We start from the raw sequence: 15,105 nt of genomic DNA, 5'->3' as shown, positions 1-15,105 counted from the left end.
TGGATCTGGTAAATTGGGCTTGCTCATAATGTGAGGTCATCTTATCGCTAGGTTTCAAATTTATGAGTAAAGTCATGTAAAGGTTACTTGTCACATCCAATAATGACAAATCAAGTAAAAGATGTAGATATACCAACATCTAATCTTCTGTACCATTGGAGAAGGGGTGATGTGTCAGGAGTACTATAGAAACTCACCTTCCCACATTAGGCACCCTGACCTGTCACCAATGTGTTAGTCTACCATTGTAGTTTGTTAATTGAAAGCTAATAAAGTAATCTACAAACGCTAATGTCGAAAAATGTGCCAATGGAATAGTAGATATCCACACCTAGAGTGTATTAGAGTGTGCACTAGAGTGTATCTAATGCATTATTTTCCAATTGAGATAATTGTCTGCAGTCTCCAGTGGTCAATCTCGAACCCCCCGTTGACTATCTCAAATACAATGTACAAGGCATCGTTCTTATTTCAGGTTATTAAGGTATCTTTTCCTTACAATGTTATTTAAGGAGCATAGTCCCCTATAAATAAAACATTACCTGAAAATATATGTCCTTGAAATGCCTTTTAATATCCTCGTTAGCTATTATCTTAGCCAAGTTACAGATGCCGAATGGCAACTACTAATGGCTGCAATTACAATGCCCATAGGTGTTGTGGTGACTTATAAATCATTGGTAGGAGTCGTCTGCCCTCCTATTACTCTTTGTCAATCTTTAGGTTAGTTCTGGTACTCTTATCTTGAACCAGGAAAATCAGGATCATTAATAAAATAGGTCTTGGCCTGAGTACAGGGACTTATGGTGAAGATAGATATAGAAAAACTGGTTTGATAATTACTCAGTCCTGCAATCTATCGGGCATCCTAGAAAGGCTCTTTAGGATGCATGTTTATTAATGGAGGGATAACCCAACATTGCTGAGCAAGAAAGCTTAAAGGGGTTATCTCATAAACTTCATTGTTCATCTACAACAAAGGTGATGTATGGTTTGGGATCCCACTACTGGGACCCCCACCAGTCATGAGAACAGGGATCCTAAAGTCCCTCTCCTATAGACCATTAATAGATAAATGACAGCACATGCTCACTATCACTCCAATCACATAGGGGACTATGTGACCCCAGTTTTCATGATTTGCCAGGGTACCGGTGGTCAGAAGCCAAGACATCATACATTTATCACAACTCCTGCAGAAAGGTGATCCACCATGTTTATGGAACAACTCACTACTGCTCCATTTATAAAAGGAATTTTGCCCTTCCCTGGTTCTGGAGATTCTCTGGGTCTACACACTGGACAGGTAAATAAATGTTGTTTATGGGACAACTCTAAATCTAGAGCTACATAGAGACCTATACCAAGATGACATTATGTGAAAAAAAAGCATGTGACTATTTTAGACCTGCAATTTAGCTGTAAACAAACAGCATGCTGCTGCACAACACTTACACGAAAATCCATGGGGTTAAAGTCATGTGCCAAAAACTCAACTTTTTTTTTGTAATAGTTGTGTCACAGGTTAGAACGAAACTACATGAATAGTCATTTCATCTGATTTCCCATTGTGCCATCCGGATTTCCAGTCTGTGCAATATGTGTAGCCTAAATCTGCAATAACCAGTCCACTTACAATGGGTACGGAAACTATTCGGATCCCTTTAAATTTTGCACTCTTTGTTTCATTGCAGCCATTTGGTAATTTCAAAAAAGTTAATTTCTTTAACATTAATGTACACTTTGCACCCCCATCTTGACTGAAAAAAAAAAACAGAAATGTAGAAATTTTTGCAAATTTAATAAAAAAGAAAAACTGAAATATCACATGTTCGTAAGTATTCGGACCCTTTGCTCGATATTGAGTAGAAGCACCCTTTTGAGCTAGTACAGCCATGAGTCTTCTTGGGAATGATGCAAAAAGTTTTCCACACCTGGATTTGGGGATCCTCTGCCATTCTTCCTTGCGGATCCTCTCCAGTTCCATCAGGTTGGATGGTGAACGATGGTGGACAGCCAATTTCAGGTCTCTCCAGAGACGCTCAATTGGGTTTAGGTCAGGGCTTTGGCTGGGCCAGTCAAGAATGGTCACAGAGTTGTTCTGAAGCCACTCCTTTGTTATTTTAGCTGTGTGCTTATGGTCATTGTTTTGTTGGAAAGTGAACCTTCAGCCAGAGCACTCTGGAAGAGGTTTTCATCCAGGATATCTCTGTGCTTGGCCGCATTCATATATCCTTCAATGACAATCAGTCGTCCCGTCCCTGCAGCTGAAAAACACCCCACAGCATGATGCTGCCACCACCATGTTTCACTGTTGGGATTGTATTGGGCAGGTGATGAGCAGTGCCTGGTTTTCTCCACACATACCGCTTAGAATTATCACCAAAAAGGTGTATCTTCGCCTCATCAGATCAGAGAATTTTATTTCTCATAGTTTGGGAGTCCTTCATGTGTTTTTTAGCAAACTCTATGTGGGCTTTCATATGTCTTGCACTGAGGAGAGGCTTCCGTCGGGCCACTCTGCCATAAAGGCCCAACTGGTGGAGGGCTGCAGTGATAGATGACTTTGTGGAACTTTCTCCCATCTCCCTACTGTATCTCTGGAGCTCAGCCACAGTGATCTTGGGGTTCTTCTTTACCTCTCACCAAGGCTCTTCTCCCATGATTGCTCAGTTTGGCTGGACGGCCAGGTCTAATGGTATGTATTCACATTGCGTATTTGCTGCGGAATGATCGCTGCTTACAGCCGCAGCGTCTAATCTGCAGCGTCCAGAAATTACAGCATAGTGGAGGAGATTTTATTAAATCCCATTTACAATATGCGTACAAAGACACAAGTGGCAAACCTGCGTATAGGCACATGCGGCGCGTCTTTATATACCGCAGCATGTCCATTTATCTTGCGGATATGCTCAGTCTCCGCAAGATAAATAGCACCATCCCATGTATAGGATGCGGTGATTCCGCATGTGTTCAATGAACACATGCAGAATCACGGCACGTACAAAAGCTGGCAGTGCTTTGGCTGGAGCGGGTGTCCGCTGCGTCCAAAGCGCTGCCTTTCCGGACCATGAAAACACAGCCTAAGACTTATGGTGGTCCCAAATTTCTTCCATTTAAGGATTATGGAGGCTGCTGTGCTCTTACGAACCTTGAGTACTGCAGACATTCTGTTGTAACCTTGACCAGATCTCTGCCTTGCCACAATTCTGTCTCTGAGCTCCTTGGCCAGTTCCTTTGACCTCATGATTCTCATTTGGTCTGACATGCACTGTGAGCTGTGAGGTCTTATATAGAGAGGTGTGTGCCTTTCCAAATCAAGTCCTATCTGTTTAATTAAGCACAGCTGGACTCCAATGAAGGAGTAGAACCATCTCAAGGAGGATCACAAGGAAAAGGACAGCATGTGACTTAAATATGAGTTTCTGAGCAAAGGGTCTGAATACTTATGACCATGTGATATTTCAGTTTTTATTTTTTATAAAATTAGCAAAAATTTCTACATTTCTGTTTTTTCAGTCAAGATGGGGTGGAGAGTGTACATTAATGTAAAAAAAATGAACTTTTTTGAATTTACCAAATCGCTGCAATGAAACAAAGAGTAAAAAAATTAAAGGGGTCTGAATACTTTCCGTACCCACTGCACATCAGCTACTATGGGTCTTCCCTTACCAACCCCCCCCAAGTGCAATAATAGTCCATAATATCCACTAATAAATAGGCAATAGTGTGATCATATAAATGTGGACAGTAAACTACAGTAACAGAACAATCCTAAAGGTAGGGGAATATATAACAAACCATCTTAAATCCCCACACTTCTCGTTGTTTTGTTAGCCTACGCCTCCTTAATGCTACTTTCTAAATGAATGTATATATTCCCCCAATGAGACAACACTTCAGTCGAACTCTCCCATCCCTGCCAAGTACAGCTCTCTCTCCCCTACAGAACAAGATCAATAGAAAAATCTCTGCGGCTAATTAGCTTTCCTTCCAAATTGATCTGCTCCTGGTATTTGCCATTCTGTGAAATGTAAAGCTTACCCCTTCCGGAAGAAAAGCAGTGTAAATCAAATTAATGTTCTGCTCCTGCCGTGCAAGCTAGATCCCCATTAGTGTTCTTCAAGATGCTTGAGGGCAAAAGGCCAAGTATGGGCAGTAGAGAGAAGGACCGATGGGGATTTATGGTAAAACGTTTGAAAAGGGGAAAAATCACCTTACTATGACGGACTAACACTATATGTGTTTATTGAACACTGAGTGAAGGTAAATTCATTACTATACCTTAAGGGGGTGTACCGTGCTTTTTCCACCGTTTGTAGTAGTAGGGTGTACTTGGAGGTTCTCAGCCATAAAGAACATACTGATAGAGTTCAAGAATCCAATTCACAGAATAAAAAGAGCGCCCTTGTGACACTCTCCCAGTTCAGTGATTCATTGTAGATACACCAGTAGCAACGTGAAGTAGATGTAAGGTGGGAGGACTGTATTTTAGTCTGGTACAAGGTTTTCGTCAATGTACCTACCTTGTTTTTATCCCGCTCACCAAAAGTCTTCTTGTGGGGCTTGCTTTTGTTGTTTGGTTTTAAAACTATTTGTTTTTATTGTACAGGTTCTGATGGCTTCTGGTATAGATATACATAGTTGCCTGTGTGACCAGGCTGACATGGCGATGGAGAAGTATGGCCTACAGAGGCCAAAATTGTTTGGGGGTCACATGTGAATTAGTACCTGAAAGTACGGAAATGCATAGGTGTGGGGATGCCTTGTGGCTCAAATGGGCAGAGCAAATATTTAATATAAAGATAGTGGTAGGGTGAAAAACCACAGCAATAAAAGATGCCAAAGTGGGAAGACAATTGGCTGCCCACAAAGTCATGGCCATAGATGGAGAAGAGTTCCTCTGCTGACTATGAAGAAGAGTGCTTATGTAGATCCTGACAAGTACCGTATATAACCCTAAATAGGTGAGTACCACAAATGTGCGCTTTCTCTTCTGCGAATAGGCTTGTATTTCCAGAAACAGCTCCCCTCTTGTTTATCAGTTGTCTCTGGTACTGCAGCTCAACCTCCTTCACTAGTCACAGCCCACATTCAAGATTGCTTCTGTATAATACTTTATTAATTATATTCTAAGTTAATTACTACATGTAAAGCAAACTGTCTTTTTTATGTGACACTCACACTTATCTTAGTGGCGCCTTTCTCCGGAGTCCCCGGTAGAGATTTTAACTGCAAGATAAAATTAATAAATTAAGTTAGATAAAGCAATGTCAATAAGAAGTCCTATCTCTCCTTTACCACCAGCACCCTAATTCTCTGCTATAGCTTATAGTAATGAAGCAATCTAATACCACAGGGAAGCTGTACAGTATATGGCTGTCCTTTCAGTTGGCAATATTATGTCCTGTTTCAGTCACATCACCAATTCGACCAATTTGGTGACCAAAGAATAGGAATGTCATCAATTCCTGTCCCAACGCAAAGCTCCGGAGTGACCAGCCCTGGATCCACAGGGATCACAGCTGATAAATATGCCACATATTATGGTCCTAAAACCAATCCTATGAGGGTTCAGATCTACACTCGGTTATTGAGGCTCCTGCATAGCCCCATAAGGGTGGAAATTACAATTTGGTCATTATAGGGACTAGGGTCAGAGGGGTTAGTTTTGCCATTACATACAGTGGGGGAAATAAGTATTTGATATACTACCGATTTTGCAAGTTTTCCCACCTATAAAGATCCTGGAGTGGTCTAGCCAGTCTCCAGACCGGAGCCCAATAGAAAATATCTTTGGCGGGAGCTGAAACTTAATGTTGCCCAGTGACAGTCACAAAAACTGAAAGATGTGGAGAATATCTGTATGGAGGAATGGGCCAAAATCCATGCAAACTTGGTCAAGAACAACAGGAAAAGTCTGACCTCTATAATTGCAAGCAAAGGTTTCTGTACCAAATGTTAAGTTCTGTTTTTCTACTGTTTCAAATATGTATTTCATGTAATAAAATTCAAATTAATTATGTAAAAATCATACAATGTGATTTTCTGGATTTTATTTTAAGATTCTGAGTCTCACAGTTGAAGTGTACCTATGATAAAAATTACAGACCTCTCCATTCTTGAAATGCTTCTTAGTTGCCATGGCTGTGTGTTTTTGGCCACTGTCATGAAGGAATACCCAGCCGTGACCAATCTTCAATGCTCTTACTGATGGAAGGAGGTTGTTGGCCAAAATCTTGCGATACATGATCCCATCCATTCTCCCTTCAATACGGTGCATTTCTCCTGTTCCCTTTGTAGAAAAGAACCTCCTTAGTATGATGTTTTCCCACCATGCTTCATGGTTGGGATGGTGATTTGGGTGTTGTACTCATCCTTCTTCCTCAAAACACTGCGAGTGGTGTTAATACCAAAAAATTATATTTGTCTCATCTGACCATATGACCTTCTTCCATGCCTCCTCTGGATCCTCTACATAGTAATTAGCTAATTTCAAAAGGCCTGGACATGTGCTGGCATGAGTAGGGGGACCTTGCATTTACTGCAGGATTTTAATCCATGACGGTGTAGTGTGTAACTAACGGTAATGATTGAGATTGTGGTCCCAGCTCTCTTCAGGACTTTGACCAGGTCCTCCCGTGTAGTTCTGGGCTGATTCCTGACCTTTCTCAGAATCATCCTTACCTGACGAGATGAAATCTTGCATGGAGCCCCAGATCGAGGAAGATTGACAGTCTTCTTGTGTTTCTTTCATTTTCTAATAATTGTACCAACAATTGTTGCCTTCTCACCAAGTTGCTTGCCTCTTGTCCTGTAGCCCATCCCAGCATTGTGCAGGTCTACAATTTTGTCCCTGTTGTCCTTAGACAGCTCTTTTGTTTGGTCATGGTGGAGAGGTTGGAGTGTGATTGATTGTGTGGACAGGTGTCTTTTGTACAGGTAACAAATTCAAACAGGTGCAATTAATACAGGTAATGAGCGCAGAGTAGGAGGGCTTCATAAAGAAAAACTAACAGGTCTGTGAGAGACAGAATTCTTGCGGGTTGGTAGGTGATCAAATACTTAATTCATGCAATAAAATTCAATTTAATTATGTAAAAATCATACAATGTGTTTTTCTGTTTTTTTTATTTTTAAATTCTGTCTCTCACAGTTGAAGTGTACCTACGATAAAAATTACAGACCTCTCTGTTCTTTATAGGTGTGAAAACATGGAAAAATTGGCAGTGTATCAAATACTTATTTTCCCCACTGTAGGTAGTACATTCCTTTTTTGCTTGTTATATAGAGTGATGTAAGTATTAGGCCGGGGTCACACATGCGTGTTTTACGGACGTAAGAGCGCAGAAACTACGTCCGTAAAACTCGCATAACATACGGCACAATTATTCTCAATGGCCCTGCTCCTATCAGCCGTATATTACGGATCCGTAATATACGGCTTTCTACGGCCGTACAAAATCGCAGCATGCTGCGTTTGTCAGCGTATTGCGCAAAAAAAATCGCCAATGAAAGTCTATGGGGCGAGAAAAATACGGGTTCCACACGGACCAGCAGTGTGACTTGCGAGAAATACGCAGCGGTGTTAGTGAAAAGTCGGTAATTCAATTGCTGGCTTTTCATTTCTCCTGTACAAACCCGACAGGATATGAGACATGGTTTACATACAGTAAACCATATCATATCACCATTTTTTTTGCATATTCCACATTACTAATGTTAGTAGTGTGTATGTGCAAAATTTCAGCGCTGTAGCTGCTAAAATAAAGGGTTAAATGGCGGAAAAAATTGGCGGGGCTCCCGCGCAATTTTCTCCGCCAGAATGGTAAAGCCAGTGACCGAGGGCAGATATTAATAGCCAGGAGAGGGTCCATGGTTATTGGCCCCCCCGTGGCAATAAATTATTAAAACAACCGCTGTGTTTATTTCATTAAAATACTTTTAAATCATGTGTGTGTGTGTTTTTTAACCCTTTCATGCAATTGGATTAATAATGGATAGGTGTCATAATTGACGCCTCTCCATTATTAATCTGGCTTAATGTCACCTTACAATAGCAAGGTGACATTAACCCTTCATTACCCCATATCCCACCGCTACAGGGAGTGGGAAGAGAGTGGCCAAGTGCCAGAATAGGCGCATCTTCCAGATGTGCCTTTTCTGGGGTGGCTGGGGGCAGATGTTTTTAGCCACGGGGGGGCCAATAACCATGGACCCTCTCCTGGCTATTAATATCTGCCCTCAGTCACTGGCTTTACCACTCTGGCGGAGAAAATTGCGCGGGAGCCCACGCCAATTTTTTCCGCCATTTAACCCTTTATTTTAGCAGCTACAGCGCTGAAATTTTGCACATACACACTACTAACATTAGTAGTGTGGAATATGCAAAAAAAAATGGGGATATGAGATGGTTTACTGTATGTAAACCATGTCTCATATCCTGTCGGGTTTGTGAAGGAGAAATGAAAAGCCGGCAATTGAATTACCGACTTTTCACAGATATCGCGCTGAATGAAATCTAAATACAGAATATATATATATGTGTCTCAATTACATATATATATATACGGTATATATATATATACTGTATATATGTTTTAATGAACATTTGAGCACATAAATCCATTAGATGTCGGTTTTGCAAGCCTGCGCGAAAATCTCGCAGTACGGATGCCATACGGATTACATACGGAGGATGCCATGCGCAAAATACGCTGACACACCCTGCCTACGGATCAATATTTTGGGAACATTTCTCCGTATTACCGCCGTATAATACGTGGCGTATTGTCTTACGCCAAGTGTGACGCCGGCCTTACACACCTAAAACAGCTGAGATACGACCTAATACACTTTCAATCTAACCCTATTTTTTAAAGGGTCTTCTGAGGCTGATCTAATGGGAATTAAATAGTTAAATAGTAAAGGCCCCTTTATCTTTATAAGGATACAATTGTGAGCTAGGAGCTTAAAGTTTTACCTCTAAGTGCCATACAATGTACATAAGTAAAATCACAGTGCAAGATAAATGATTTTCAGTAGATTGCCCATGCAGAACTGAATAAAACGCGTGTGTGTGTGTGTGTGTGTGTGTGTGTGTATATATACATAATATATCAACACAGCATCGCAGCAAAACAGCGCACATTCAAGGTCACAATATTACAAAGTACTTATCATCTGTGGCTGAGCTTATCTACATTCATCTCAATATCTAATTACTGCTTGCATAGAATGTCAAAATTTATTGCTAAGAGGACATTTATATTGATGATTTTTTTCCTCGGATTTCTAATGGTAGTGACCATATCCAGTAAAATCCTGAAGGGAAGTTATACTATTCAGGATACTATCCAATATATAATTGCCAATCGGCTCTGTCACAGCTTCCGGTGATTGTGTCGCTATCCCACAATCCACCGCAGCCAGAAGGCCACGAACTGCGCCTCCACAAGTGACAAAAGTGGCACCACTATTCTGTCAGGAGATCAGCGACTGCTCGCATCGGAACTACGCCGACCGCCATATTGGAACACCCAAGTTATGGGTATTCTGATATGGCTGCCGGGATTCATATCCCCTGCCAAGCCGTGCAGCACCGCTCGGCCAATGAGCGGCGCGGGATTCAAATCCCCTGCCCCGCCGGCTGAGCCAATGAGCGTTGCCAATCGGGATTTGAATCCCCCGCCAAGCCGCGCAGCACCGCTCACTGGCTGAGTCGGCGGCCGGCTTTGGTTTTGCAGGAGATTCAAATCCCCCTCCAAAGCCGAGCGGCACCGCTCATTGGCTGAGCCGCCCGCCGGCTGAGCCAATGAGCGGCGCGGGATTAAAATCCCCCGCCGGCTGAGCCAATGAGCGGTGCCGCGCGGGATTTGAATCCTCCGCCAAAGCCGAGCGGCCAGGGTCGGCTCAGCCAATGAGCGACGTGGGATTCAAATCCCCCACCCCGCCGGCTGAGCCAATGAGCGTGCCACGCGGGATTCAAATCCCCCGCCAAGGCTGGCGACCAATCAGCTGCTAGCGGTATTGGCGCCATAGTTGAATACCGCTAGCAGCTGATGTGATGGTGTGACACATGTCCTGTTAGCACCAGTAGGATACACAGATGTTCATTTCACTGCACTCCTGATGCCACAGCATCGGGCCTATTTCTAGTTTTCCTTTACAGTAAGTCCCAGCATGGACCTATATATGACAAGGAAAATTAGTTGCAAAAAACCCTTGATGAATAATTACACTATTCAAAATGTATACCCCTATAATACATGCTGAAACATTTGTGACTGACACATTTTACTACAAAGTACTAAATCTTTAAAGAGAACCCTTCACGGTATATTTTTCATTTAAACTGGAGTAACTCCTCTGAATGGCGCTTCTCCACTGATTCTCAAATAGTTTTTCTTCATTTTCTGCGCCCTTTCCAAAGTTATACCCCCTGTAATAATAGTATATTCCTTTCAGCCAACTAGACGGTGTACCATAGCACTTCTCTGTAGGCCTTTGTTTTTCGCCTCTGAAGACACTGGCCAATCAAAACACAGCCCCTCCCACGAAGAAGTTGCATGGTACACGCCCAACTTGAAGGGAAAATTTGCACCATTATTACCAGGTGGCATAACTTTGGAATTGAGGGGCTTAGAAGAGAAAAGGACCCCAGAATCAGTGGAATAGCACCAAATGGAGGAGGCACTCACCTGAAATGAAAAAAACTAGTGAAAAAGGTCCTCCTAAATGTACTAACAGACAACTCTATTTGCTGGACGGTTTCCTGATCATAAAATGAACAAAGGGTGTCTAGCGATCAGATGTAAATTCTGGCAGAATCCAGCATCAAGTGCCTAATTATCCTACATGACCACCATTGGTGAAATAAAGTGATACATTGTTCCTAATAAAATCAATGGATATTAAAGAGAATGTGTCCACAGAAAGTTCTCTTCTATTTAAAACAGGTTTTTATATTATATGTATTTTTTTTTGTTCTTTTTTTTATTTTCCATTATCACTTGATATTTAAAAAAAATTTGCAATTTTCGCTATGGCCACTAAGCCTAATATTAGACTTTTACTTCCTTTAGTTCACAAGGATTTAGCTTCAATAGACTGAATCAGATCATATTTGTTTGTATAGAAGTGCTATCTGAACATAATCTGGGCAAAAATCATTGTGAAAAGGGGGGGGGGGGTGAACAGTGACATAACCAATTAGGAGTGATGGCTGTTGTCTTCTGTGTATAGATTTAGTGTGACCTTCCCTTGTAATCCTTTCTGTGATGATAATGAGGCTGCTGAAAAATCTTCTGAGCAGAAAAGGAAGTATAAGTCTAGGATAAGGCCCGGTGGGCAGTGTGAAAATTGCCAAATTTCTGATTTAGTTTTTACTTAACATTAAAATATTACATGAAAAATTGAAAAAAGTAAAAAAAAAAAAAATAACAAAAACACTAGATTTAAACAATGGGTCATTTCTGATAACACTCCCTTTAATATAACATATGAACTACTCAGGTCCTCCAGACACAGACACTTTGTAATTGAGAGGCTCTCGTCTATTACCTCATAATGTCCTAATAGGGCGTTTTAAATTTTATTTTATTTTTTTTAAACTAGGAATAAAGCGGTTGTATCATCTTCTAAAATGGTTAGTTCTAAAGTGTTTGAAAAAAAAGCATCTTGCCTGGTATTAAAGATCCTCTCCATTCCAAATAACGGAGGAATTTTTCATTTTATGGTTTATAGTTTGTTGCCTAGGTTATGTCCAACCCCTGCAGTCTATCAGAGGTGGCCTGCTTCCTGGGCAAGGAGCACAGCTTTTACAAGCTCCTTTCTTTACAGCTAGATGGATCCAGCAAGCTTCAGTGCCACTGTGCTCCTCCAATGCTGCGGGGGCAACGCTGCCTCTGCTTACAGCATCAAAGAACGCACAGTTCTGGCCAACAACATGTCCCTTTCATTGGCCCAAATTATCAATCATCGGGAGCACACAGGTCCCCGGCAATCATGTAGCAATGAAGGCAGGGGAAACAGTATGCTCCTGAATACACATAATTAATGAGACAACTCCTTTCATGAAGGATTTTAGTGGATATACAACATTATATATTACATCAATTTCTCATCCATCCACAATAACGTAGATAGAAGACAATATAATTCCGCAGCATTGTCTTCTCCAAGCCTCCAGATAAAATATCACAATAAGTCTTGTTTCTGCACATTTTTCTCAATGTCTTCCATATTTTTATTCTAAAGCTGTGTAATCTCTTTGAGAAATAGGATCTTATACCATGGACTGGCTCTGAGCCAATTTCAGTGTGAGTGGGCGCTTATGTGAGGAATATGCCGAATATTAGCAGTCACCGTACATACACGCCGCACTTTCCAATATCTCCCTCATATGGTTTAAAGGGGACAGCCCTAAGAGGTAAAACAATACGTCATTAATTCACTTCAATCAGGCACATATTGTTATTATGGCTGAGCAACCTCAAGCATGTTAAAGAGGATATCCAGGACTTAAAAAAGGGCACGCAGTTGATATCAGAGGCAACTACCAGTCTGATACCCGGCACCAGTCATTGACGGCTCCTGTCTGAGATTCAGCTGCTCCCTGTCAACAGAGCAGCAGTTTCTCTTCCTCTTGACAGGTCGGGACTAATGGTGTCATGCTGATTGACAGTCATCTTCCCCAGTTAGGCTGTCAATCAACATGACAACAGTAGTCCCGCCCTGTCAACAGTTGACGTGAGGTGTGACCGCTCTGTGCCAACTGAAAATGGCGCTAGGCACAACAGGCAGGTAGGTAGCAACTACCTGCCTGTTAGTGCTTAGGCGCTTTTAAAAAAAAAAAAGTTGCGGATATCCCCTTTAAGTTCAATCAAAAATGGGTAAATAAGTGTCGGCCATGCTGATGCTTAAGGATAGAAACGGCCAGTTTTTGCTTTTAATTTATTCCCTCTGAGCACTACCTAAAGTATAGACCGAAAGTTTGGACACCTTCTCATTTAAAGATTTTTCTGTATTTTCATGACTATGAAAATTGTAAATTCACACTGAAGGCATCAAAACTATGAATTAACACATGTGGAATTATATACTTAAAAAAGTGTGAAACAACTGAAAATATGTCTTATATTCTAGGTTCTTCAAAATAGCCACCTTTTGCTTTGATGACTGCTTTGCACACTCTTCGCATTCTCTCTTCAAGAGGTAGTCACCGGGAATGGTCTTCCAACAATCTTGAAGGAGTTCCCAGAGATGCTTAGCACTTGTTGGCCCTTTTGCCTTCACTCTGCGGTCCAGCTCACCCCAAACCATCTCGATTGGTTTCAGGTCTGGTGACTGTGGAGGCCAGGTCATCTGGCGTAGCACCCCATCACTCTCCTTCTTGGTCAAATAGCCCTTACACAGCCTGGAGGTGTGTTTGGGGTCATTGTCCTGTTGAAAAAGAAATGATGGTCCAACTAAACGCAAACAAGATGGAATAGCATGAAGCTGCAAGATGCTGTGGTAGCCATGCATTCATGCTGGTTCAGTATGCCTTCAATTTTGAATAAATCCCCAACAGTGTCACCAGCAAAGCACCCCCACACCATCACACCTCTTCCTCCATGCTTCATGGTGGGAACCAGGCATGTAGAGTCCATCCGTTCACCTTTTCTGCGTCGCTCAAAGACACGTTGGTTGGAACCAAAGATCTCAAATTTGGACTCATCAGATAAAAGCACAGATTTCCACTGGTCTAATGTCCATTCCTTGTGTTCTTTAGCCCAAACAAGTCTCTTCTGCTTGTTGCCTGTCCTTAGCAGTGGTTTCCTAGCATCTATTTTACCATGAAGGCCTGCTGCACAGAGTCTCCTCTTAAAGGGACTCTGTCACCTGAATTTGGAGGGAACAATTTTCAGCCATAGGGGCGGGGTTTTCGGGTGTTTGATTCACCCTTTCCTTACCTGCTGGCTGCATGCTGGCTGCAATATTGGATTGAAGTTCATTCTCTGTCCTCCGTAGTACATGCCTGCACAAGGCAATCTTGCCTTACGCAGGCGTGTACTATGGAGGACAGAGAATGAACTTCAATCCAATATTGCAGCCAGCATCCAGCCAGCGGGTAAGGAAAGGGTGAATCAAACACCCGAAAACCCCGCCCCTATGGCTGAAAATTGACAGTTGTTGTAGAGATGTGTCTGCTGCTAGAACTCTGTGTGGCATTGACCTGGTCTCTAATCTGAGCTGCTGTTAACCTGCAATTTCTGAGGCTGGTGACTCGGATAAACATATCCTCAGAAGCAGAGGTGACTCTTGGTCTTCCTTTCCTGGGGCGGTCCTCATGTGAGCCAGTTTCTTTGTAGCGCTTGATGGTTTTTGCTACTGCACTTGGGGACACTTTCAAAGTTTTCCCAATTTTTCGGACTGACTGACCTTCAGTTCTTAAAGTAATGATGGCCACTCGTTTTTCTTTACTTAGCTGCTTTTTTCTTGCCATAATACAAATTCTAACAGTCTATTCAGTAGGACTATCAGCTGTGTATCCACCAGGCTTCTGCACAACACAACTGATGGTCCCAACCCCATTTATAAGGCAAGAAATCCCACTTATTAAACCTGACAGGGCACACCTGTGAAGTGAAAACCATTTCCGGTGACTACCTCTTGAAGCTCATCAAGAGAATGCCAAGAGTGTGCAAAGCAGTCATCAAAGCAAAAGATGGCTACTTTGAAGAACCTAGAATATAAGACATATTTTCAGTTGTTTCACACTTTTTTGTTAAGTATATAACTCCACATGTGTTAATCCATAGTTTTGATGCCTTCCATGTGAATTTACAATTTTCATGGACTCCCTGGCTTTAACGTGCGCCTCTTGATCTTGAAAGACTTGGACGATTAAGGGTGCGGTTTAACACCTTTTTTGTTTGGATATTTACAATTACCATAGTCATGAAAATACAGAAAAATCTTTAAATGAGAAAGTGTGTCCAAACTTTTGGTCTGTACTGTATTTTTTTGATTTTCTTAAATATCCCATACGGTTCCAGAGATATGGTCCTTTTTATTTAGTGCTCCCAATATGTTAATCTTTATGATCTTCCAAGGCGGCAT

At 41.8% G+C, this 15,105-nt stretch overlaps 1 protein-coding gene across 1 annotated transcript in view; it reads right to left on the bottom strand.

Annotated features, from left to right (window-relative positions):
• VSTM2L (V-set and transmembrane domain containing 2 like) overlaps positions 1–15,105 on the bottom strand; it is a 99,760-nt gene that overhangs the window by 3,438 nt on the left and 81,217 nt on the right. Inside the window, exon 3 of the mRNA XM_077251617.1 lies at positions 5,185–5,232. Coding sequence (XP_077107732.1) covers positions 5,185–5,232 — 48 coding nt within the window. The remainder of the gene's footprint in view (positions 1–5,184; positions 5,233–15,105) is intronic.

Source organism: Ranitomeya variabilis, chromosome 4 (assembly GCF_051348905.1).
Source record: "Ranitomeya variabilis isolate aRanVar5 chromosome 4, aRanVar5.hap1, whole genome shotgun sequence".
Taxonomy (NCBI): Eukaryota; Metazoa; Chordata; class Amphibia; order Anura; family Dendrobatidae; genus Ranitomeya; species Ranitomeya variabilis.
Note: the sequence above shows the minus strand (reverse complement) of the source record. Positions and strands in the feature narration are given on the sequence as shown.